The sequence below is a fragment of the Camelina sativa genome, chromosome 14 (assembly GCF_000633955.1).
Source record: "Camelina sativa cultivar DH55 chromosome 14, Cs, whole genome shotgun sequence".
Classification (NCBI taxonomy): domain Eukaryota; kingdom Viridiplantae; phylum Streptophyta; class Magnoliopsida; order Brassicales; family Brassicaceae; genus Camelina; species Camelina sativa.
The window spans coordinates 3499388-3523043 of NC_025698.1; the positions used below are offsets into that span (position 1 = coordinate 3499388).

The 23656-nt window shown below is 38.7% G+C and overlaps 1 protein-coding gene and 1 pseudogene across 1 annotated transcript; one reads left to right on the forward strand and one right to left on the reverse strand.

Annotated features, from left to right (window-relative positions):
* Nucleotides 3274-20231, forward strand: LOC104739411 (annotated as a pseudogene).
* LOC104739412 (protein SUPPRESSOR OF K(+) TRANSPORT GROWTH DEFECT 1-like) lies at nt 20510-22974 on the reverse strand. The gene is made up of 8 exons (XM_010459758.1): nt 22357-22974; nt 22160-22265; nt 21656-21854; nt 21495-21563; nt 21340-21414; nt 21166-21264; nt 20927-21082; nt 20510-20774 (listed from the first exon to the last, which is right to left on the reverse strand). The coding sequence occupies exons 1-8, from the start codon at nt 22829-22831 to the stop codon at nt 20649-20651; spliced, it is 1305 nt and encodes a 434-aa protein (XP_010458060.1). The 5' UTR covers nt 22832-22974; the 3' UTR covers nt 20510-20648.

Below are 23656 nucleotides of genomic sequence, written 5' to 3' on the forward strand. Positions count from 1 at the left end.
TGCAGCGTCCTCCGGGACGTTGACCTTTGTTAGCTTCTCCTTGAATCTGTTCAAGAAACTGGCGATGGGCTCTCCTCGTTCTTGGGCCATCTCCCAGAGATCCGAACTTGTCACGCCTCGTTCGATGAGGATTCGGTAATTCTTGAGGAAAGCCTTGGACAACTGGTCGAAGTTGTCGATTGAGTTCGGCTCGAGCCTTGTGAACCATACCAAGGCAGGGCCGGAAAGGCTATCGANGCAACCGGCGTCCCTTTGTTCGTCGGTGAATCGTGCCTTGGACATGGTCGCCATGAAGGACGTCATGAACTGGACCGGATCTTTGTCTCCTTGGTAAATTGGAAGTTTCAGCTTGACGTTCGGCATGGTAGCTCGCGTTATCCGTTGAGTGAAGGGCGACTGCCGAGTTACCTCAACAATTCTATCAATCTCCGGAGCCGTGCTGATAGCCCGATGGAGGAGTGNCGGAATCTCGATGCAGTGCGTCATCAAGGTCTTTGGGTTCCCGGATATTGAGGTCCTTTCGTAATGGTGACCCAGGGATCAGACCCTTCCTGAAGGCCGCCATTGCAGCGTCCTCCGGGACGTTGACCTTTGTTAGCTTCTCCTTGAATCTGTTCAAGAAACTGGCGATGGGCTCTCCTCGTTCTTGGGCCATCTCCCAGAGATCCGAACTTGTCATACCTCGTTCGATGAGGATTCGGTAATTCTTGAGGAAAGCCTTGGACAACTGGTCGAAATTGTCGATTGAGTTCGGCTCGAGCCTTGTGAACCATACCAAGGCAGGGCCGGAGAGGCTATCGATAAATAGCTGACAGCAACCGGCGTCCCTTTGTTCGTCGGTGAATCGTGCCTTGGACATGGTCGCCATGAAGGACGTCATGAACTGGACCGGATCTTTGTCTCCTTGGTAAATTGGAAGTTTCAGCTTGACGTTCGGCATGGTAGCTCGCGTTATCCGTTGAGTGAAGGGCGACTGCCGAGTTACCTCAACAATTCTATCAATCTCCGGAGCCGTGCTGATAGCCCGATGGAGGAGTGTGTTCATGCCGCTAATTTGTGACTTGATTTCTTCGAGTTCGAAGCAAGATCCGGGGTTTGTGAGGCGGGCGACCGGGGTGGCCGAGCTCTCGTGTATCCGCGAATTCGGATTCGCTGGTCGAATACTCGACGTGGTGTGAGGGGGAAGATTCCTCCTGTCGAATTGTGCGTCCGAAAAGTCGAGACGACGAGTGAGACCGCCCAAGTTAGGCGATTGTCCGGCAGAGACTTGCGATGGGGTTGTCTGGGTCATTACGGCGTCGACCCTGCGATTGGTGTCGGAGATCATCTGGTAAATCTCTTTCGTCATGGAGCCGAACAAGATCTTGAAATCCTCCATGGAGATGACCTGCGGGTTCTGGATCGGCGGTGTGGCATGAACAGGGAGATCTCCGTTCTGTGCGTCGGGCTGCTGCTCCGTGACGCCCGCAGCCTCCTCGTTGCGGTGTTGTTCATCGGTAAGCTCTGCGTCGAGGTTGACTAGCTCTACTTGAGTTCGCCCCGCTCCCTGGCTGGTCTCCCCTTTGGATCTGATCCCGACTGGGAGTTCGGCGGAGGTTTCGGCCGGGTTTGTCGTTGCGTTGACGCGCTGACGGGAGTACACGGCGATGGCCGGCCTAGTCGAAACGCCACCTCGTGTAGCGACGTCATCCTGAGTGGATGCGATGCCAGTGAGATCGAGCATGCTAGAGGTTGTGCGGTTTGCTTCGGGGATTTCGTTGATGATGGAAGACATTATTGTCGGGCTAGAGAGTAAGTTTTCTAGAGACGATTTGCGTCCCCACAGACGGCGCCAATTGTAGGAACTAGGTTTCCACAATGAATTTGTTTAAGGGGGGAAACAAATTCAATAGAGTTATCTCTCTAGAAAATAGATCTAAGCCTTGGAATTAAAAGTAAAGAAGTAGAACTCAAAAGAATTAGGGTTTATTGCTAAGAACAAGAGGAGAACTCAATTATTGTATTTTATTCTGGATACTTTACAATGGAGAAATCACTCCTCCTTTATACACGTCCTAAGATTACAATATATATTCACTTTCCTTATCGGCCGAAGTGAGATATGGAAAGCTGCCTCATTGCTTTATTCGACCGCCGTGTCGAAGTGGAAGTCGGCTACTTCTTCTTCAAGGTGACACTTTGGCCGAACTGACTTCTTGTTGACCTAATCAAGCCCTTAACCGATTTCCCGGTTAACTAATCAATTAGTATTTCTGGTTTAGCTCGGTATGTCGGGGGTGCTGAATCCCGTACCAACAGTAATCATCTCTGGAAATCTGAATATGTTGTAGACGTGTCATTAAGAGAATTTGGATCAAATTATTATGCTGTTTACGTGAAATATCTCCATGGATGAACAGGACATCGTTCTTATTCACTATGGCAATCAAAAAATGCTCTGCAGTTGGTTTCTCGTTGGTTGGCACGAAATCGAAAGGTATGAATCCTTTTACAAGCGACTACCCATGTAGCTTGTCAGTGTGAAACATTCATGTGAAACTTAGATCAAAGTAGAGAAAAGAAGTGTGGTGTGCTGAATTTCTGTGTGTCTTAGGGTCGGGAGAACAAGCATCATCATCAGGTGTCGGTGGCTCAGCAGCTGATGAACCAATTAGTACACGTGAAACGATTAGGCAATTCCTTCTTGTCTACGCAATTACAAGGGTCTATGGTCCAAATGGGCTGATGATTCAATTAATTGACGAGGCTAAAAAGGAGGGTAAAGAGGCTAAAGCGGGTGAAGAGGCTACAAACCTGCCACCTGCCGAAATAAGATCTATGCTCACTAGAGGTGTGGGCGAGAGACTTGAACAATGTGAGCTACTATTGTGGAATTTCAGACGATGACATTGACAACATTTAAAGTTCAGATCTTGCATGCATTTAACAAAATAAATTTGTAATTGAAACCATTCAAATTAATGGTCATGATGACATATCACATATCCAAAATTATGTTAGAAATCCAACGGAACATAGAAGTGTGTATCAAAATTCAGATATGCTTACCTTAGATTTGCTTTTAAACGTAGAAAAAAAAGCATGATCCAAATTCAATGTTGGACTGGCAGATCCAAATTCGCCAAAGATGGGTCTTGTACATGGACCCAATCTGATTCCAAAAAAAAGGAGGGGCTCTTTAGTAATTTGGTTGAAATTTCCAAAGCGCGGGAAAACGAAAAAAGAAAAAGAAAAAAATCTAATCTCTCTCTCTCTCCAGAGTCTTTCACTCACTTTGTCCAATGTCCAGCATCCACGAAGCCCCCCCTACTCCCAGTAAAAGCCTTTTTTTTTTACCCTAAATTTCTTCTTCTCAAAAAACTAATTCACCTTCGAAGCTTCTCCAGGAATCATCAATCAAAGCTCCTATACAGGAGCCCCTCTCTCTGTCCCGCTTAATTTTACAATCGCCCAACAATGAGCGGAGATAATCGGAGACGGGATCGAAAGGACTCGCGGTGGTCGAAGAAGCCGAGAGTAGTGAACACTGCAGAAGATGAACTCGAATCTAAACTCGGATTTGGGTGACTACTCACATTCGCACCGGTAAGTTCTCCCGTAATCGCACTCTAATATTTGACCTAACCTTTTGTTAATTGAGAGAGCATTTGAGAAACTTTCGGACTTGATTAAATGTGATTTTTTTTTCTCTAAATTAACTAGAAGCATTGGCGATTGAGCCATACAGTAAACACACATAATTGTGAGAATTTAGGATTCTAGGAGATACGAAGTTACGAGAACTATTATAAGGGTTTCCCCTCATTTGATTCAACTTCGCTGGTAGTTCTCTCAATGCAAATTTTGGCGTTTGATATGTAAGTACTAGTATTTACTACTGATTGGTTATTCGCAGTCATCTTGGGAAGATCGAGATACTGGGAAAGTCTATAGTTGCGTGGACCTTTACTTTGTTACTCAGGTGAGCTGCTATATTTATGGTCATTACGATGTCAGCTTTGTATAAGTTGATGAACTTTTATATTTTTGTTTAACCACGTTGAGGATTTTTTCTTAGGATGGGTTTTCTTTCAAGACAAAGTACAAGTTCCGCCCTTACTTCTATTTAGCCACAAAAGTATGATAACATCTCTCTGTATATCATCTGATTGCTCTCTGAGTCATTTATTCTAATTTCATCCTATATGTCAATAACACTGCATTGCCGATTTACAGGACAAATTGGAATTGGAAGTTGAAGCCTACTTGAGACGCTGATATGAAAGACAGGTTGCTGGTATTGAGATTGTTGATAAAGAGGATCTTGATCTTGTAAGTCAGTAGAGCTTACCTTTTTTATTTGTTTAACTCTGACTTCTACCAGTGTAAATTTCATCTTGATTCTGTGGTTTAGTTGACCAGTGTCTTCTACAAGTTGATTGATGCTGTTGTTCTCTCTATAGAGACTCATATCAGTAACTTTTATGATGACCTTTAGTTATTATTCTCTTCTTGTAACCTCAAAACCGAGCACTTGTAGTAAGAAGTCGAAAAAGGTGATCCTGCATCCATATGGTGAAATATCTAGGCGTTTGCTAGTATGCAACATGGGTTGTAAAGGATAAAGTTCTTTTTTTTTTGTTAGTCTTGCCCTTTAGTGCTATAGTATGCAGGATATGAAGGTTTCAGTACTTTTTTTTGTCGTCACTTGTAGGGTGCCTTTCTAATTTTTTTTTTTTTTTTTTTTTTGAGACATACCGTTTTGAGTTCCTTCTTTTCTTATATGAACAGAAAAATCATTTATCTGGCCTGCAAAAAAAATATTTAAAAGTATGTTTTGATACTGTGCAACAATTGATGGAAGTCAAGAGGGATCTGTTGCATATTATCGAACGAAACTAGGCTAAATTTGATGCACTTGAAAGCTTACGAATCCATATTGGCTGGAAAACGGTAAGACTGTATTTTTTTTTTTTTTTTTTTTTTTTTTTTTTTTTNTATGCTCTGAAGAGTTTTGTTGGTTTCCTAATTTACCTTTAGTATCAGTTGTTCGTAGTTATTTTTTATGTTTATTTCCAGAAATTTCACATATCCTGATCATTTATTTTTTTGTTCTTGGAAGGCAGAGAACAACACCCTCAAGATTGCTTAGACTCTATTGTGGACATCCGCGAGTACGATGTCCCTTATCATGTTCGATTTGCAATTGATAATGGTAACCAGTTTAGTCAAATCAGAATGTCTGTTTAGTTCCCAAGATTGTCAACATGACGTTTTCTTGGTGTCCAGATGTAAGGAGTGGGCAATGGTACAATGTCAGTATTTCCAGCACCGATGTCATACTTGAGAAGAGGTCAGATCTTCTTCAACGCGCAGAAGTCCGTGTTTCTGCATTCGATATAGAGACAACAAAGCTTCCGTTGAAGTTTCCGGATGCTGAATATGATCAAATTATGATGATATCCTACATGGTTGATGGCCAAGGTTTTCTAATTACTAACAGAGAGGTAACTACGGTAGACATTTGTCTGTTTCGATTTGATATCATAATGATGATATCTTACATGATGGATGGGGGTGGTTTTATATCATTAATGGAGAGAAGCTGCTAGATAGTCCTGCTTTGGTATCTTTTAGATTAGGTTGAGCAATCAGTAGAGAGAAAAAAGTATAGGCTTTGTGTTTTCTTCAATAATAGATTGTACTCTTAATCCACGAGAAATCAGAAATGGTCCATATAAGATCATCACACTTGATTAATTGATTTTGTATGATGTGACTTTAAGACTGTTTATGGACTAGCGTGACATTTTGCAATATAATTTTAAAACTTGATTTCTGATTTGTTAACAGGTTTTCATTGCATGTGTCATCTCTTGTTGATATCTCAGCTGTATCCTTTCCTTTGAATATTTGTATCATGTTAATCTTCTTTGATTATAAACTTTGTATTTTTGCACTTAATTCAGTGTGTTGGCGAAGACATAGAAGATCTGGAATACACACCCAAACCAGAATTTGAAGGCTATTTTAAAGTCACTAATGTTAAAGACGAGTTATTGTAAATTAGCTCCGGATTTGAATATTATATCAGAAACATCCATGTGCTGAAAAGCCAGTTACTATCTTGGTTTTGTCTTGTAGGTTGAACTCCTCCAAAAATGGTTTTCTCATATGCAAGAGTTGAAACCTGGTATTTATGTTACATACAACGGAGACTTTTTTGACTGGCCATTTATAGAACGAAGAGCATCTCATCATTCAATCAAAATGAATGAGGTACACAAAGCTTTCCTTCGTTGTTATTTATTTAAATTTTATCTGTCTGCATGACTAAAAGGATATGTATATTATACTTGGAGATTCTATATGAAAAAGCTTTTGACCTTCTATTGTGGCCTTGAGAGTGTGCCTCTGCATAAAGTAGTATAGCAACGCCGATCGAGTGCTGCCTATACTGTCTATATGAATTATCTTGCCAGAGGATGCTTACTTTAATATTATCGTTTCCTTCTGTGGAAGAGATTCATCTTTCAAATATTCAGTGACATGTGTTTAGCCTCTCAATACTGTGGTCTTTTGAGAGTTGGCAAGTTGCCACTCATCTCCCGAACCTTACTTCTATTCTCAGTTCTATTTCAGAAACCTCCATTACTTCCCTTTCTTGTTTTTATTTTATTTTTAAACTACCTATATCTGTGCATCTTACTCGTCAGTTCCTATCTCAATATTATCTTCCATTCGAGCATAATGTTGTCAACTGTAATTCAGCATATGTCTTTTGTTTTCTTCCTGGTGATTGCAGGAATTGGGATTCCGTGTTGATCATAATCAAGGCGAATGCCGAGCTAAATTCGCTTGCCATTTGGATTGTTTTGCTTGGGTAAAACGTGATAGCTATCTTCCTCAGGGAAGCCATGGTCTGAAGGTTAATTCTACTTCTTTCTCTTAGAGATTATTTCATCTTTTACGGTCATATATATCTTTTGTTAAGGAATTTATATTATGATATTGAGTTATGCTTGCCTCTTAATTAAATGCCAGGCTGTTACAAAGGCCAAACTAGGGTATGATCCACTGGAAGTGAACCCAGAGGACATGGTTCGGTTTGCGCAGGAAAAGCCACAGGTATTGCTGAGAATTTAATCCTGCTATTTCTGCTTAACATATTTTTTCTCACCATTAGAGCTAATTATTAGATACTGGAATGGGCTAGAGTAACAAACAGTTGATGCTAATTGATCAGGTTATTCAACTATTTGCCTCTTTTAAGGGTTGAAGAAATGTCCTCAACATTTAGAAGCGGACATATATTTACTGTCTTATTAGTACACAACATTACTGTCTTATTGCTCATTTTAAATTTACTGTTTTATTAGTACACAACATTATTAAGAAGCGGACATAGCTTTCAAGCAATTAATTGGTATGAACTGTTAGATTTCTCTAGTCTATGGCATAGACTCTATGCTGTAGTGCTTGCAAGGTTTTCATGGAATTAGGTGCTTATATCTTATTTCTGTCCCCTGCTGGGAATGATTTCACAGACAATGGCCTCCTACTCAGTCTCTGATGCTGTTGCAACTTATTACCTATACATGACATATGTCAATCCTTTCATTTTCTCTCTCGCAACTATTATTCCAATGGTCCCTGATGAGGTTTTACGCAAAGGGAGTGGCACCCTTTGTGAAATGCTTCTGATGGTTCAGGTGACTTCCTATTTACAACAAGGTCTTTAGCAATCTTTACTGTGTGACACATTCCATTAATTAGAAGTCTTCGTTCTCAGAATAGGCTTACAAGGCAAATGTTGTATGTCCCAACAAAAATCAAGCTGACCCTGAGAAATTCTACCAAAATCAACTTCTTGAAAGTGAGACATATATTGGTGGTCACGTGGAGTGCCTCGAAAGTGGTGTTTTCAGATCTGATATTCCTACCAGTTTTAAGCTTGATTCGTCGGCATACCAGGCAAGCTATCTGCTTTATATTCATTCGACATAATGTTAGTTGATTTCTTTGATGAGCATTACTTTTTGAGAGTTTCTATTCAAATGTCACTGATCTTTCTGTAATGTCATCTGAAGTGCAGAAGTGGTGCAGTTAATAGTGAATACCTATGTAGTCTGTAATGGATTCCTCAAGCAAATTGCTTCCCATTATTATGCACATGATGTTATCATAGCTAATTTTGCACCTGGTGCACACAAAAATAATTATTTATGAACTTATCTGATATTGGACGCTTTGATTGCCAGCAACTGATTGATAACCTTAGTCGGGATCTGGAATATGCTATCACTGTTGAAGGGAAAATGAGAATGGATTCAATATCCAATTATGATGAAGTGAAGGACGAAATCAAGAAAAAGGTAGTTGTAATTAGAGATATTGATTTTAGTGCTTATTCCCTTGATTCGTTTCAGCATGTTATTTCTCTTGTCGCGTCGAATTGCTGACACTGCATACATGTTTCATTCTGGGAAAGTTTGCTTATACACTCATACACATTAAGATCGGATATACAAGCCTTCTCTCATGTCGAGTAATTTCAGTAGTTCTTGTAGAAAGAACATAGTAAAGCCTTAGACTATGGTTTGAGCCTCAAGAAGAAATCTGTCTATTAAGTATCCCCTATCTACAGTAGTTGTCACCAACTAGGCGTCTGCATGTTTGGATATATCGAAGCAGAACAGAAAACTTGATGGTCTTATGAATTATTTCCCTTTGTGTTGCTTGATTCGGGATGAAGGCTTAGTTCTGTTATGGCGGTTTTATTGGTTCTGCAGCTCGAGAAGTTACGAGATGACCCTATACGTGAAGAAGGGCCTCTTATTTATCACCTCGACGTCGCAGCGGTGTATCCAAATATCATTTTAACAAACAGGCTTCAGGTACATCTAATCTCTGTCCGTATGTTTTTAACTGAATAGGGATTATTTGTTGTAACATACAATTGTACAAAATAATGGAAAATTCCCTGGAAATATTATATAAAGTGAAACTTTTCTTTGATTTTCAGCCACCATCAATAGTTACGGATGAGGTCTGCACAGCATGTGATTTCAACCGCCCAGGAAAGACTTGTATTAGAAAACTTGAATGGGTTTGGCGTGGGGTGACATTCATGGGAAAGAAAAGGTTCTTAACTTATTTTTCATTCCAGCTAACTATGGATTTTAACCTTGTTGGTCTGGTCTTAAGTTCTGAACTTTGTTTCAACTGGTTTGGCAGTGATTATTACCATTTGAAAAAACAGATTGAGTCTGAATTTGTTGATACTGGTGCAAATATTCAGTCTTCAAAATCATTCCTTGATTTGCCAAAGGTGGAACAACAAACCAAGCTAAAAGAACGACTTAAGAAATATTGTCAAAAGGTTTTCTCGCCCTCCCTCCTGCATAGTAATAGTTTCCCCACATTGTCAACATATGATTACAAGTCATTTTGCATTTTGCAGGCATATAAACGAGGACTTGACAAGCCAATCACTGAAGTTCGTGAGGCTGGGATATGCATGAGAGAAAACCCTGTCTATGTGGACACTGTTCGGAGGTGTGTGGCTTTTATTCTCCCATATTTTTCTTGATTGAGACTCTGTTTGGACGTTTAGTCTTTTGTGCAGTAATCTCTTTTGTGTGAACACACCAGTGATTATGATAATTTTTTTTTAACTAAGTCCTAATTGCTTTTTATTTGGTGGTGTTTTGAATGTAATTCAAGCTTTCGAGATAGGAGGTATGAATACAAAACACTTAACAAGGTCTGGAAGGGAAAGTTGTCCGAGGCCAAGGCAAGTGGTAATTCAATCCAGATCCAGGAAGCACAGGTACGTTATCTTGTATACTTGCTCAGAGATCTCTGGAACTTTTTTAAGATAGTGACATTCAAATTTGGAACAGGATATGGTAGTGGTTTACGATTCCTTGCAGCTAGCTCATAAGTGTATACTTAATTCCTTCTATGGATATGTCATGCGAAAGTGAGTCTTCTGGTCTCTTGTCAAGAGCCTGGACTTTGGTTATATGATCGTTGTCTGTTCCATTTAGGTTGACCCAAAGCTTTACTTGAAACAATTTCCAGGGGTGCAAGATGGTACTCCATGGAAATGGCTGGTGTAGTTACCTATACTGGAGCCAAAATCATCCAGAATGCCCGTTTGCTTATTGATCGAATCGGGAAACCACTTGAGTTGGATACAGATGGTATATGGTGTTGTCTCCCTGGATCTTTTCCTGAGAACTTTACTTTTAAAACGATGTAAGGTTTTGCTATCTCCATGTTTGGAAGTTCCTTGTTCTATTTTGTTTTGAATATATTGCAGTAGTTCACTTTAAGATATATTCAAGAGTTTTTATATCCATGTTAGATTTTATTTTCTCGTGGTTCGCAAGATGTTAAGTAAACCATCAATTGTATTTTTTTACTGCAGGGACATGAAGAAACTCACAATCTCTTATCCATGTGTAATGCTTTATGTTGATGTGGCAAAGAATAACACAAATGATCAATATCAGGTACGCGAAGATTATGTAGCTTTTGTATTCAGTCTTAAATAAGCAGATGATATAAACCCTTCTGAGGTTCTGAAAGCATTTTGCCTTGTGTTTCGTTTCTATTTTCCCTTTGATTGTTAGTTGAAACAGACTCTTGAAGATCCTATACGCAAGACATATAAGTCACATAGTGAATGCTCAATTGAATTTGAAGTGGATGGACCGTACAAGGCATGCTTAAATTTTATGAAACTTTTACGTGTGCTGCTCTTTGATTGCTGGGTAGAAATATTTGTAATCCTTTTCATTCAGGCAATGATTATTCCTGCATCGAAAGAGGAAGGAATCTTAATTAAGAAGCGTTATGCTGTTTTCAATCATGACGGAACCTTAGCAGAACTCAAGGGTTTTGAGATCAAGCGTAGAGGGGAGCTAAAATTCATTAAAGTTTTCCAGTTATCCTTTCCTTTCTTTGTGTTGTAATGATTCATCAAATTGTTGCTTCATCTATTTTTAGGCTCAAAGCGGTTGATGATTGTATTTCACTTGATCCAGTTATATTAGACTTTTAGTAACTCTTTCTAGCAGCATTTTCAAGGTTCTAATTCTGACATAAAATAATTCTCTGTTAGGGAATAGGGAGAATTCCACTGGTTCTTAATTGCTTGTTCAGGTGACTATTTAGCAAGTATCTACTATCTAGAGCTCCTCTACCTTCATCGTTCATAAAAGAACAGACTGATAAACAAATCTCTGTTCTATGACGACACACTGCATGTTACATTTTATTTTTGTTAAACATTTCCATCCTATTTATTGGATTCTTGTGTTTACTTAAGCTTATTTCAAATATGAACTGCATAAGATGTTCCATGATTTGTTAGACGCAAGCATCCCAAGAAAATAGGCTGAGATTTATTTGATAAATATGTGTAGAGCCTTCATTATTTGTTTTTCTACCCCTTCCCTACAGGCCGAGCTTTTTGACAAATTTCTCCATGGATCAACTCTTAAAGAGTGCTATTCTGCTGTTGCAGCCGTCGCAAATCGGTGGCTTGACCTACTCGATGTATGTGAAATACTTTGTTTTTTGTTATTTTTTAGTTGATTTTTTTTTTCCCTACTGAGGAGAAAGACTTTTCATATAGGTGCTGCTAAATTCTCTTATTTGTAACAGGGTCATTTTGCTCATAGTTTTCTCTTTACATTTTCTCCAGAATCAAGGAAAAGATATTGCCGATAGTGAACTGCTAGATTATATATCAGAGTCAAGCACAATGAGCAAATCGTTAGCAGATTATGGTGAGCAAAAGTCATGTGCAGTGACCACAGCAAAACGCCTGGCTGAATTTCTTGGTGATTCAATGGTCAAAGATAAAGGACTTCGTTGCCAATACATTGTTGCTTGTGAGCCAAAGGTACATTTCTGTTAAACTTAAAATTTTCTTGGAACTTTTGTCCTCCTTTGACATATACTCAAAGAGGCCATCCATTACCAACCCGAACAGGCCAGAAAAAACTGAATAGTTAGGTCTTATGAAAAAAGTAACTGATTCACATATCTTCTTCCATCTCTTCTTATAATTTTTTAGTACGAACAGACTTGTGTATGTTCTGTTAACAATCTCTACTGTTGGAGCGCTTAGTTAGGTTACACTGCTGAATGTACATTTTCTCCAAGTCAATAATGTCGTCACACATGCAATCTGTATCAAGGTTGTTGCTTACATTTAAAAATTTATTTACTCTCTGTTAAGCATCTTTTTGAGCTATTCTGGTGTAGTATATCTGCTTATAGTACTTCTTTTCTTGCAACTTAACAACTTTTCTCATGATTAGGGTACACCTGTTAGCGAACGGGCTGTTCCTGTTGCTATATTTGAAACAACAAAACCGGGTAAACCTTCTGTTATCTGCTGTGATTATGTCTTCTTGCGTTCTTATGATCAAATGTAATGAAACGTCAAAATTCACAGGAATTATGAAGTATTATCTGCGAAAATGGTGCAAGACATCATCAGACGTCGGAATCCGTTTAATTATTGACTGGTCGTATTATAAGCAGCGCCTTAGTTCAGCTATCCAAAAAGTTATTACCATTCCTGCTGCAATGCAGAAGGTTCATTGTTACTATTCATATTGGTTTTGGTTTTCTTAATATTCTTTCTGTAAATATCTAACGACTTATATGACCTCATTAGGTGGAAAATCCTGTGCCTAGGGTGAATCATCCTGATTGGCTCCATAAAAAGGTCCGTGAGAAAGATGACAAATTTCGCCAGAGAAAACTAGTTGATATGTTTAGTTCAGCAAACAAAGACGGTGTGTCGGACACAGATCATATGGTGACTGAAGATAATATGGAAGATATTGAGGATTTTTGCAAAGAAAACAGGCCTTCCGTGAAAGGGCCAAAGCCAATTGCACGTTCTTTTGAAGTAAAAAAAAAAATGACTGAACACGAGCAGAAAGAGAGCTGCGGTCCAGAGTTCCATGATATCTCATTTCAGAACATTGACAAGAACGTAAATTACCAAGGATGGCTTGAACTGAAAAAGAGAAACTGGAAAGTGACATTAGAGAAGAAGAAAAAACGAAGGTAGTACTTTATTTGGAACAAAATGTAGTTTACTATGACATCCGCTGCTTCTAAAACTTTCTGAACTTCTTGACTGTGTATTCCTTCTTTTTGAAGGTTGGGTGATCTAAGATCTTCAAAGCAGATTGATGCTCACGAGATAAATCAAAAAGTTGTTCTGGGAAGAGGAGATGTAGGTTCATACTTTAGGAGGCCTGAAGAAGCCTTGACTAGTTCACATTGGCAGGTGGGCACAGCAACCTAAATGTATTTATATATTTGGCTAATATTTTGTAACCATATAATGTTGTCTTTCTGGCTTTTTCAGATAATACAACTGGTCCCAAGTCCACAGAGTGGGCAATTTTTCGCCTGGGTGGTTGTGAAAGGATTGATGCTTAAGATCCCATTGACAATCCCTAGGGTGTTTTACATTAATTCCAAAGCTCCTACAGTTGAAAATTTCCCGGGAAAGTGTGTCAACAAGATTCTCCCTCATGGAAGGCCTTCTTATAATTTGATTGAGGCATGCCTTTTATCAACTATACATCTTTCCCCTTGTATTCCTTTTAGTTAGTTACAGTTTTTATATTTCTTTACAGGTTAAAATTCAGGAAGATCAATTTAAAAAAGAAAGCAAAATGCGTGCAGCTCTTCTTGCCAACCCTGAAATTGAGGTGAGGTCTTTTAAAAAGTTAAAAAAAATAAGTGCCATCAGAAGCCACACCTTTTATCGACTACCCACCCATCACATGTCTTAAAAGTAATAAAGAAAGTTTCTTAGTATCGTTAACTCTTACTTCTGTGATCTCTGGTGCCATTTTATTTGGTGAGTAGACAAATTGTATTTGGTGTCTGGTAGTCTGAATTTGTGTGCTATAGAAATTTACTTTATCAACTACCCTGTATAAGGAAAACTCTGAAAAGGGAGTTTAAAAGCGAAGGGTAGCTATATTTATCTCAGTTATGTGTGTGTGTCTTCTTTGTTTTTTAAATAGAATGTGAATGAGACCCATCGACTTGTCAGCTTGGTGGGACTTGTCAACTTGTTGGTTAAATGCATGTTTTGACCTTCATTTTTCATCAAGAGAATACCATGTTTATGCTTGCTTGTCTCATAATTAACTTTGGCAGGGCATTTATGAAACTAAGGTGCCTCTGGAGTTTAGTGCTATATGTCAAATTGGATGTGTATGCGAAATTGATAAAACAGCTAAGCACCGTAATACCCAAGATGGATGGAAAATTGGTGAACTTCATATGAAAACTACAACTGAGTGTCGCTACTTGGAACGTTCAATTCCACTTGTTTACTTGTATAACAGGTAAAGCTCCATTCTATAAAGTAACACGACTACCCCTTCTCTGATGGAAACCAATTCAACTTCATGCAATTTAAGTTGAAGAATGTTTTGATTGTAAATTTCTAGTAGGCATTTAGTCACAATGTTGGAGTGTNCTTACTTCTGTGATCTCTGGTGCCATTTTATTTGGTGAGTAGACAAATTGTATTTGGTGTCTGGTAGTCTGAATTTGTGTGCTATAGAAATTTACTTTATCAACTACCCTGTATAAGGAAAACTCTGAAAAGGGAGTTTAAAAGCGAAGGGTAGCTATATTTATCTCAGTTATGTGTGTGTGTCTTCTTTGTTTTTTAAATAGAATGTGAATGAGACCCATCGACTTGTCAGCTTGGTGGGACTTGTCAACTTGTTGGTTAAATGCATGTTTTGACCTTCATTTTTCATCAAGAGAATACCATGTTTATGCTTGCTTGTCTCATAATTAACTTTGGCAGGGCATTTATGAAACTAAGGTGCCTCTGGAGTTTAGTGCTATATGTCAAATTGGATGTGTATGCGAAATTGATAAAACAGCTAAGCACCGTAATACCCAAGATGGATGGAAAATTGGTGAACTTCATATGAAAACTACAACTGAGTGTCGCTACTTGGAACGTTCAATTCCACTTGTTTACTTGTATAACAGGTAAAGCTCCATTCTATAAAGTAACACGACTACCCCTTCTCTGATGGAAACCAATTCAACTTCATGCAATTTAAGTTGAAGAATGTTTTGATTGTAAATTTCTAGTAGGCATTTAGTCACAATGTTGGAGTGTTTATGACTACGTGTCTAGTCATATTATTGAATACGCTGTTGCTTTCTCAAATTAGTCCCTTAAAATTTTGAACCTTAGTTTTTGTTTTTTTTTCTCCTTCTTCTTTGGCCATGTTATGTTGTTTTATTTATGTAGACCGGAATACTTTTCTCATGGTTTACTTGTTTGCAGCACCTCTACAGGGCGTGCTATATATGTTTTATATTGTCATGCATTGAAGCGTATGTCTGCCGTGGTAGTTGATCCTTTTAGCAAGGAATTATTACCATCTGCCCTAGAGAGACAGTTTAGAGATAGTTGCCAAGAATTTTCAATTGACTCATTGTCTTGGGGTAGTATCCTTTTCCAGGTATGCTCTAAACTCATCACATAGAATCCCTGCAATAGTAGTCCTGTATTTTTTTGAGCTTTTGTGAATGCTAATCATCAGGTGGACTATGTTGACCATCCTGAAGCTGCCAAGAAGGTTATACAGAAAGCAATAAGTGACTACAGGTAACTCGTTTTCCCTGTTTTATAGCAGTGCAGCCTGTTTAATGTTTCCCTGACATATTGAATCCAATAGTGTTTCTATTGAATCAGTTGCGCATGCTTTTTCCTATTTTATTTTTTCCTGTGTGAAGTAGTTGGTAACTTAGATACATTCTATAAGTTATTGTCCCAAAAAACAAATAAAGAGTTTGATTGTTGGACTTTTCTTGTAAGGTTATGTTAAATCATCCCGTAGTCTTTGACTAGTCACATTGTTTCTTTATCTTGCAGAGAAGAAAATAGTGGACCAACTGTTGCTGTCATCGAATGCCCTGACTTTAACTCCATGAAGGAAGGTATTAAGGCCCTGGATGATTTTCCATGTATGAGGATTCCCTTCAACGGCGATGACAATAGTTATCAGGTTCCTTAACTTATAAACCAATTGGCTACCTTTTCTCCTTTTATGTTATGATAGATGTTTATTTGATCAAGTAATACATATGTGTGGTGGGGTTGCAATGCATAGCCTGTCTCCTGGCAACGTCCAGCAGCAAAAATAGCAATGTTACGTTGTGCTGCAGCAATTCAGTGGTTGGATCGGAGGATTGCCCAATCAAGATACGCCCATGTAGGTTATGGTTATGTTTCTAAAGTGGAGATATAGTTCCTCATATTATTGTTTTGTGCAGTTATTGACATTTCCTGTACAACTTACTAGGTGCCTCTGGGGAATTTTGGACTTGATTGGCTAACATTCACAATAGATATCTTCATGTCCAGGGCACTCCGTGGCCAGCAACAGGTCTTTTCTTCGAATTTCCTAACTTGTAACTTTTTTTTTAGTTCCATTGCTACAGTATTTGCCTTATTTTTTCTTTCTGTTTGCCTTTTTGCTCTTGCTCTGTTCCTACAGCGCCTAGGCAAAAGGCTGTTGTCTCTCTATCACTGATTTCGGTTATTTTTTATTTTTCCTTAAGAAGTGCCTATTATGTATCATTGAATTTCCTTTTGTATAACAGGTCCTTTGGGTGTCAGATAATGGTGTTCCAGACCTTGGAGGTATAAACAATGAAGAGACATTCTTTTTTGATGAGGTACGTAATCAAAAGGGCTAAAAACAGTTTCCTTTTGGAGTCTGTGAACTTTGTCAGGATCATCGCCAATCTATATGTTGTTGTTTTTTTTTTTTTGTCTTTTTGTTTCTGTGCGCTATCAAGGTTATAAACTGGTATGCTTCTTTGACACAGGTGCAACAAACAAGTTTGGTATTCCCTGGAGCGTATAGAAAAGTGTCTGTGGAGCTAAAGTTAATAAAAAAAATTGATTTAATTGTCGTGCTGTTTTGGATGTTGTTCTAATTAACATGCATTGTGCAGATCCATCACTTGGCTGTTAATGCCCTTCTGAAAAGCAACCTTGTGAATGAAATGGAAGGAGGCGTCTTTTCGGGATTTGAACAGGATGTGAATCCTAGAGGCACAAATTCAGACGAGAACACCAGTTTTGATGAGACCACTGGATGTGCTCAAGCATTTCGTGTCCTGAAACAATTGTTTGATAATTGCTTTACTGATGTGCGTAAATATGAGAATATATATGCTGATTCCATTTTGCAACGCTTGTCTTGGTGGCTCTGCAGGTATGATTATGTCACATCACATCTTGTAACATGTTCACCTTTTTTCTGACTCATAACATACCGATGTTAATTCCTTATTGTAGCCCGTCCTCTAAGCTCCATGATCCAGCTCTTCACCTCATGCTTCACAAGGTAAATATTATCGAGTATTTCTTGCTTTTTATCAAGTATAAATGAGTTGGTGTGGATAAATCAGCAGACTTTATATAATTTACTCCTGTCTGAATCTTTCTTAGTCAATTCATTGTATCGAAACTGAAGCTAACAAATAATACCTCCTTGCTGGATTATTCTTGTCATAATACATATCATTCTCAAGGCACCTTCAGATCCTGAGATTTGTCTGTTACACTCATTTTTTATTTGCCTTTAAAATTCTAAACCCATTTGACATCCTGCGTTTTTCATGAATATTATAGGTCATGCAAAAGGTCTTTGCTCTGCTATTGACTGATTTGCGGAGATTGGGTGCTATAATAATTTATGCAGACTTCTCAAAGGTCATCATCCACACAGGGAAATTTGATCCATCTGCTGCCAAGGCCTATTATGAAAGCTTGCTCACAGCGGTGGGAAATAGGTTGGTTTCTTCCTTTCACGGTATATATTTTTGACTATATGTCTAATGGGCTGCGCTCATTTTCCTGCCATGATTTTTGTACTTTGCCACTGACAGTTCTATCTTTGAGTGGATATTGCTCGAGCCGGTTCACTACTGGCACTCATTACTTTTCATGGATCAGGTTAGAACTCTTATTTCTTATACTTCCCTTTTGTATTTTTAATTTCTGATAGCTAAACATGGCAAACCGTGTTGTAAATTGTAAAACTGCATATCCCTGAACACAAAAATTGAGCCTCAAAGAGAGGAAATGAAAAAGTGACAATCCATGGGACCTCAATACATGTTGTTCCAGTAAACCAGGAGTTATAACTGATAAGAGTAAATTCCTTTCACCTTGATGGTTAAAAAATTATCTCCAAATTGCACTGAACTCTACTAAAGCCCCATCTTCCATCATTAGTTTTGGTTTAATCGGACTTCTTGATCTTGCTTTTCCTTATTTATACCCTCTCATCAAGATATCTCTTTTTCAACCTTTAGTATAACTACACTGGTATCCAAGCTCCCGATGATGAAAGTTCACCTGACGAAGTGGCTATTGAACAAAAATGGAGGGTTGCACGACATTTACCCGAGTATATTAAGGTGTACAGACAGAACCCTCATTCAAATCAAAGCAGAGTTATTTAAACATGTGGCAACAGTTAGACTATTTTCTTGGACACTGATGCATTTCATCTATCTTGGCAGAGTGATTTCACTGTAATCGTTGCCGAGTTTATATTTCATCCCTGGAAATTTGCATTAGAGAAAAAAAAAAAAGGGCAGTTCAGAGAGTTTAGAGGCACAGATGGTAGCATATCTAAGAGAACAGGTAGTCTTAAAGCCTTTTGATTTACTTTTCGTTCACCCAAAAGATTGTCTCCTCATTTCTCTTTTGTTTATTTTATGCAGATTGAATCCTACTTCACAGAGAGGCTTCTTAAGAAGGTTATTGATATCATGCCACACATGAAGGACATAAACGTTTCAGATGCATCTCGGTTTTCTGGTCAAACTCCCAAAGGAGATTACACGTTAGAATTTATACAGGTTATCTCTGCTGTTCTGGCTCTTGACCAGAATGTCCAGCACGATGTTCTGGTAAGTACTCTACCTATTCCTTTTCACTTTTACCTGATACTGGTTCAATTTGAAAAATATATGGAGTATTCACAAGTCCTTTAAATAGATTAATCGTGGAAATGAAAATTCTAATATAGACTTTTTATAATTATAATTAGAAAACCTCTTTGTAACTGATTTCATTCACAAATCCAGTCTACACTCCGGAATTCTTGAAACTATGTTTACCTAAAAAGTTGGATAGTTTCAGATGGGTGTTAATTATTGTCTACTCAAATTTTGTTCTCTAGACCTACAATCTTGCTGACGTAATCTCTTCTCTATACGTAATGAGAAAGAATCTGTTAAAGTACATTAAGGTAAAAGAGTATGCTGCTGAAGCCGAATTTCTTGATCCTGGGCCCTCCTGCATCTTACCTAATGTAGCTTGCAGGTATTACTTGACCAAAAGAAATGCTCAATTTTTGTGATTCAAATAAGCATTCTGGTGATTTTGCTACCTCTAGTTTCTGCTATCTTTTTGCAACACTAAAAGAAAAGAAAAACGCCTTAGACCCCCAAATCCCAGAGAAAAGAGGGCTACCTTGGTCATATTCCGAAGGCTGAATATACCATCTGCTCTCTGTCATATATCTGCACACATTGTGTTTTTTAATACTTGACTTTTTTGCAGTAGTAAGCAGTAAGACGGCTGAAAATGTATTCACCAAGTTTTAATTATACTGTTTTTATTGTTGCAGCAACTGTGATGCCTACAGAGACCTAGATTTATGCAGAGACCCTGATCTATTAACAGAGAAAGAATGGCCATGTGCGGATACACAATGTGGGAAGATATATGACAGAGAGCAGATGGAGAATAGTCTTCTCCAGATGGTGAGACAGAGAGAGAGAATGTACCACATGCAGGATCTAGTGTGCATTAGGTGCAATCAGGTGAAAGCCGCATATTTGACAGAGCAGTGTGAGTGTTCTGGTTCCTTTAGATGCAAAGAGAGCGGGTCAGAGTTCCACAAGAGGATGGAGATTTTCTTGGATATAGCAAAGCGCCAGAAGTTCAAAATGCTAGAAGAATGCACACCTCTTGGATTTTACAATGCACCAGCTGCTGACAAAACAGAGAAAGACATCATTTATAGGTTAATTGATTTGTGTATAATTTCTACACCTAACTGACTCAAAACATGTCTTTACATGATGAAGTTGTGGGATAGCATTTTTCAGTGACATAACTAGCGCTCTTGGATCAGGCCATTTAATTCACGAGTGAAAGGGGAACTAGCATTACATAATAACTTTGCTGAAAGGTGGAGTAATAAATTACAAAAGTACACACAATAAGAGACTGTCCCCGTGTCCCGTGAGCCATAAAATGCGAGATTGCACGTTAGTAGAAATCAGCGCACAAGCCTTGAACCATGGTCCTTATGTTTTGCATATGAACGTGTGTAAGCTAGGTGTCATTTTAACAGATTGTGTGCGAGTACATACGATCATTTTGTTGTTGATAGAATCATAGAATTAAATATTAGAGGCAAAAGAATTATGAATATACGCAATGATGTGCATTAAACGAATTGTTTTCCTCCTAGTGTATAAATACATAACCGGGAACTCGAGATCTTCCCTGCCGCTAATAATGCCGAGCAATTTGATCAATGCCATCTTCAAGCTTCCTCTCCAAACTCTTTTGTGAAATTCTCATGGACCTCAAGGTCAGACTTACTCACCGTCGGTCGCTGTCTTGCTAGTACCTTATCAAAATCCGTTCTCGCGATAGGCGGTGGAATAATCTGTTGTGTTTCGAATCAAAACAAATGAACGACCATCATCACCAAAACAACTTCAACGATTGAAATTTCCTCAAGACCAAATGCATATAGAAATGTATTCTCATGCTAAGATATTATGAGTTTGACAGCAAATTCAGACTTTTGACGCCAACCTTTTCAGCAAGCCCTTTTGCTGCTAAATCCTGCATTGTAGTCTGAATGGCACCAGGTTGTTTAGGCCCGCATGGCCTCCACGTACGATCAGTAGCCTTGAAAAAGAACATGGCGTCTTGGGTTTTTCGAACTGGTTCAAACAGAACATCCTTGACCTGCAGAGGAGTAGAAACCACTCAGGACAAAAGATTGTTTAATTATCTAGATAGAAATAACAACTCTGGCCAAAGCCACCTACACAAATAGCCACATCTGAACCAGAAAATCCCTCTGTCCTGCGAGCTAAATATTCAAAATCAGCTTCCTTCAAATTATGAGGAGTATCTCCCAAATGCACCTGATTCATACACGAATATCATTAGGATTCGGTCTCCTGAATTTACTTTGAGAAAAGTTTAAGTCAATTCAGTACTTTGAACATGTGCTGACGAGCCTTCACATCGGGTAGAGGGATATAGATACGCTTATCAAAACGTCGCCTAATAGCCTGCAATGAACATGGTATTTAGTATTATTCTAGACCTGGAAACTAATTCAAAAACACCAATCCATTCTTATGAGTTTCACCTGATCAAGAGCATACGGTGTATTTGTTGCTGCTAGCACAAGGACTTTCTCATCATTGTGTCCGACACCCTAAAATAAAAGATAAATAGGGAGAGAGAAAAGAAGTCATGTTTCTGCTAATAATTCATTCCCAGAAGGTTTCTTTTTAATAACCTTCTCACCTGCATCTGCACAAGAAGCTCTGTTTTGATACGTCTTGAAGCTTCACTTTCATTGCCTTCTCCACGTTGACCACACAAAGAATCTATCTCATCAACAAAAATGATCGACGGAGCACTCTCACGAGCCATCTCAAAAAGGTTCGATACTAGCTTTTCACTTTCACCCATCCACTTTGAGACCAAGTCCGATGAAGACACACTAATGGTTGGGAGACAAAAAAAAGTATACGATAATTCAAAACCGGCAATGTGTTCCCAATTATAAACACAGCAAACTTGATCAGAGTAAAAGCCTTCAAGGTTAAAAAGGTATATGGCAAGAAACTGAGCCAAATTAAACCCAAAGATCTGCAAGTCTGCCTAGATAAAACTACAGGCTAGCTATTCCAGCAGGTTGCATATGCTTGTGACAAAAATGACTATATCTTATCGCAAACTGAATCATATATGGAAACTTTGGCAAGTCTTACAACAAGAAGAGCTATTAATCGAAACATACGTTACCTGAAAAACGTAGAGTCAGCTTCAGTAGCAACAGCCTTGGCCAAGTAGGATTTACCAGTTCCAGGAGGCCCGTAGAGAAGAAAAGCTCGCCATGGCTGCCTCTTGCCTAATCATAACAAGTAATCAGATTGATCAATACAAGAAAATCAAATTACATGGGAAGACTCCAATCCAAAATCGAAAGTAGAAACATTCACCGGTGAAGAACTGTGGGAACTTGACAGGCAAAATCACAGCTTCCTGCAACGCTTTTTTAGCACTCTCAAGCCCAGCAACATCTGTCCACTTAACATTCGGCTTTTCCCTAACAATAGCAGAGTTTAACCCAGCTCGAAGCTTTGATTGCTCCGTGTCCTCTCCATCTCCTCCGGGCTTGCTCTTCGGCTTCGTGGCGACAGCAGCAGCATCACCACCGCCACCGTTGGATTCTGGACCCGACCCAATACCTTCGTCCAAAACGGCACGAAGCTCCTCCGCACGGCGGAGATACTCGTTAAATTTGTGGGTGATAGCTTCTCTGATCTTAGGGTTCTTCTCATACTTGAGATGGGTCCTGAAGTACTCAAGGGCGTTCATGTATAAAGGGAAAGCTTTATTGTAGTTGCCAACATTGTCCTCTTGAACAGCTTGCTTCACGTACTCGATCGCTTGTTCTTTGAAATTGCTGTACATATCTTTTAGGGTTTTACAGAAATTGATTCAAAGTTGAAAACTTTATCTCAAATAAAATCAGATAATTACGAATCGTGGCTGAATCCATGATCATAAATTTTTCTCACAGCTAGGTCAAATAAGGAAAAGCAGATGATGATTCAAGTCGGTGTGACAGAGAAAATAGGAAAATAAATTGTGATAAATTGGAAATTTTGACGTTTGAAAAAAAAACAACAGAGTGTTTGTGTGTACAACATCAAAACGTCAAGGCGTGTCTCACTCTCTTTTAGCGTAACTATTTTATGTAGTGTTTTTTTTCCTAACCGTTTTTGGTTAATAATGGCAAGAAAAGTACTTGCCGTTTTAATACTGGCTGGGCTATAGTATACAGGGCTTAGCCTCGGACCAGTTTGCACGGCACATCACGAGCCCAATAAAAGGTTTAAAAGAGCTTCATTTAATGGACTTTAAAAATAGTTTTGGGCGAAGGACGTAGACAAAAAACCTAATTGACAGCACACTCTCTACCTTACCTAGAAGTCTAGAAAAGGCTAGAACAACAATTTTACAATAGAAGTAGAATGGTTTCCCAAAACAGTCTCCCTCTTTGATTTTTATTATTGTTACATCATTATTATTCGCAACTTTACAATGAAGCTACCACTCTCTCTCTCTTCTCTCCAACATGACTGCAACTTACATAAAAAAGAGGAAAGAAAGAATGAGTAATTGAATGATTTGTTTAATGTTAGTTGAATTGGATCTATCTCCTCTTCCCTTCAGATCTCTCCTCCTCCATTTAAGGGCTTCCTCATATCATCCTATCTCACACTTGCCCCCCCC

Coding starts and splice junctions, on each gene's coding strand:
- LOC104739412 (XM_010459758.1), bottom strand. CDS start 22,831: ATGTACAGCAATTTCAAAGAACAAGCGATCGAGTACGTGAAGCAAGCT. Junction 22,266..22,356: donor GTTCCCACAGTTCTTCACCG/GTGAATGTTTCT, acceptor TGTTATGATTAG/GCAAGAGGCAGCCATGGCGA. Junction 21,265..21,339: donor CTCGTCAGCACATGTTCAAA/GTACTGAATTGA, acceptor TGTATGAATCAG/GTGCATTTGGGAGATACTCC.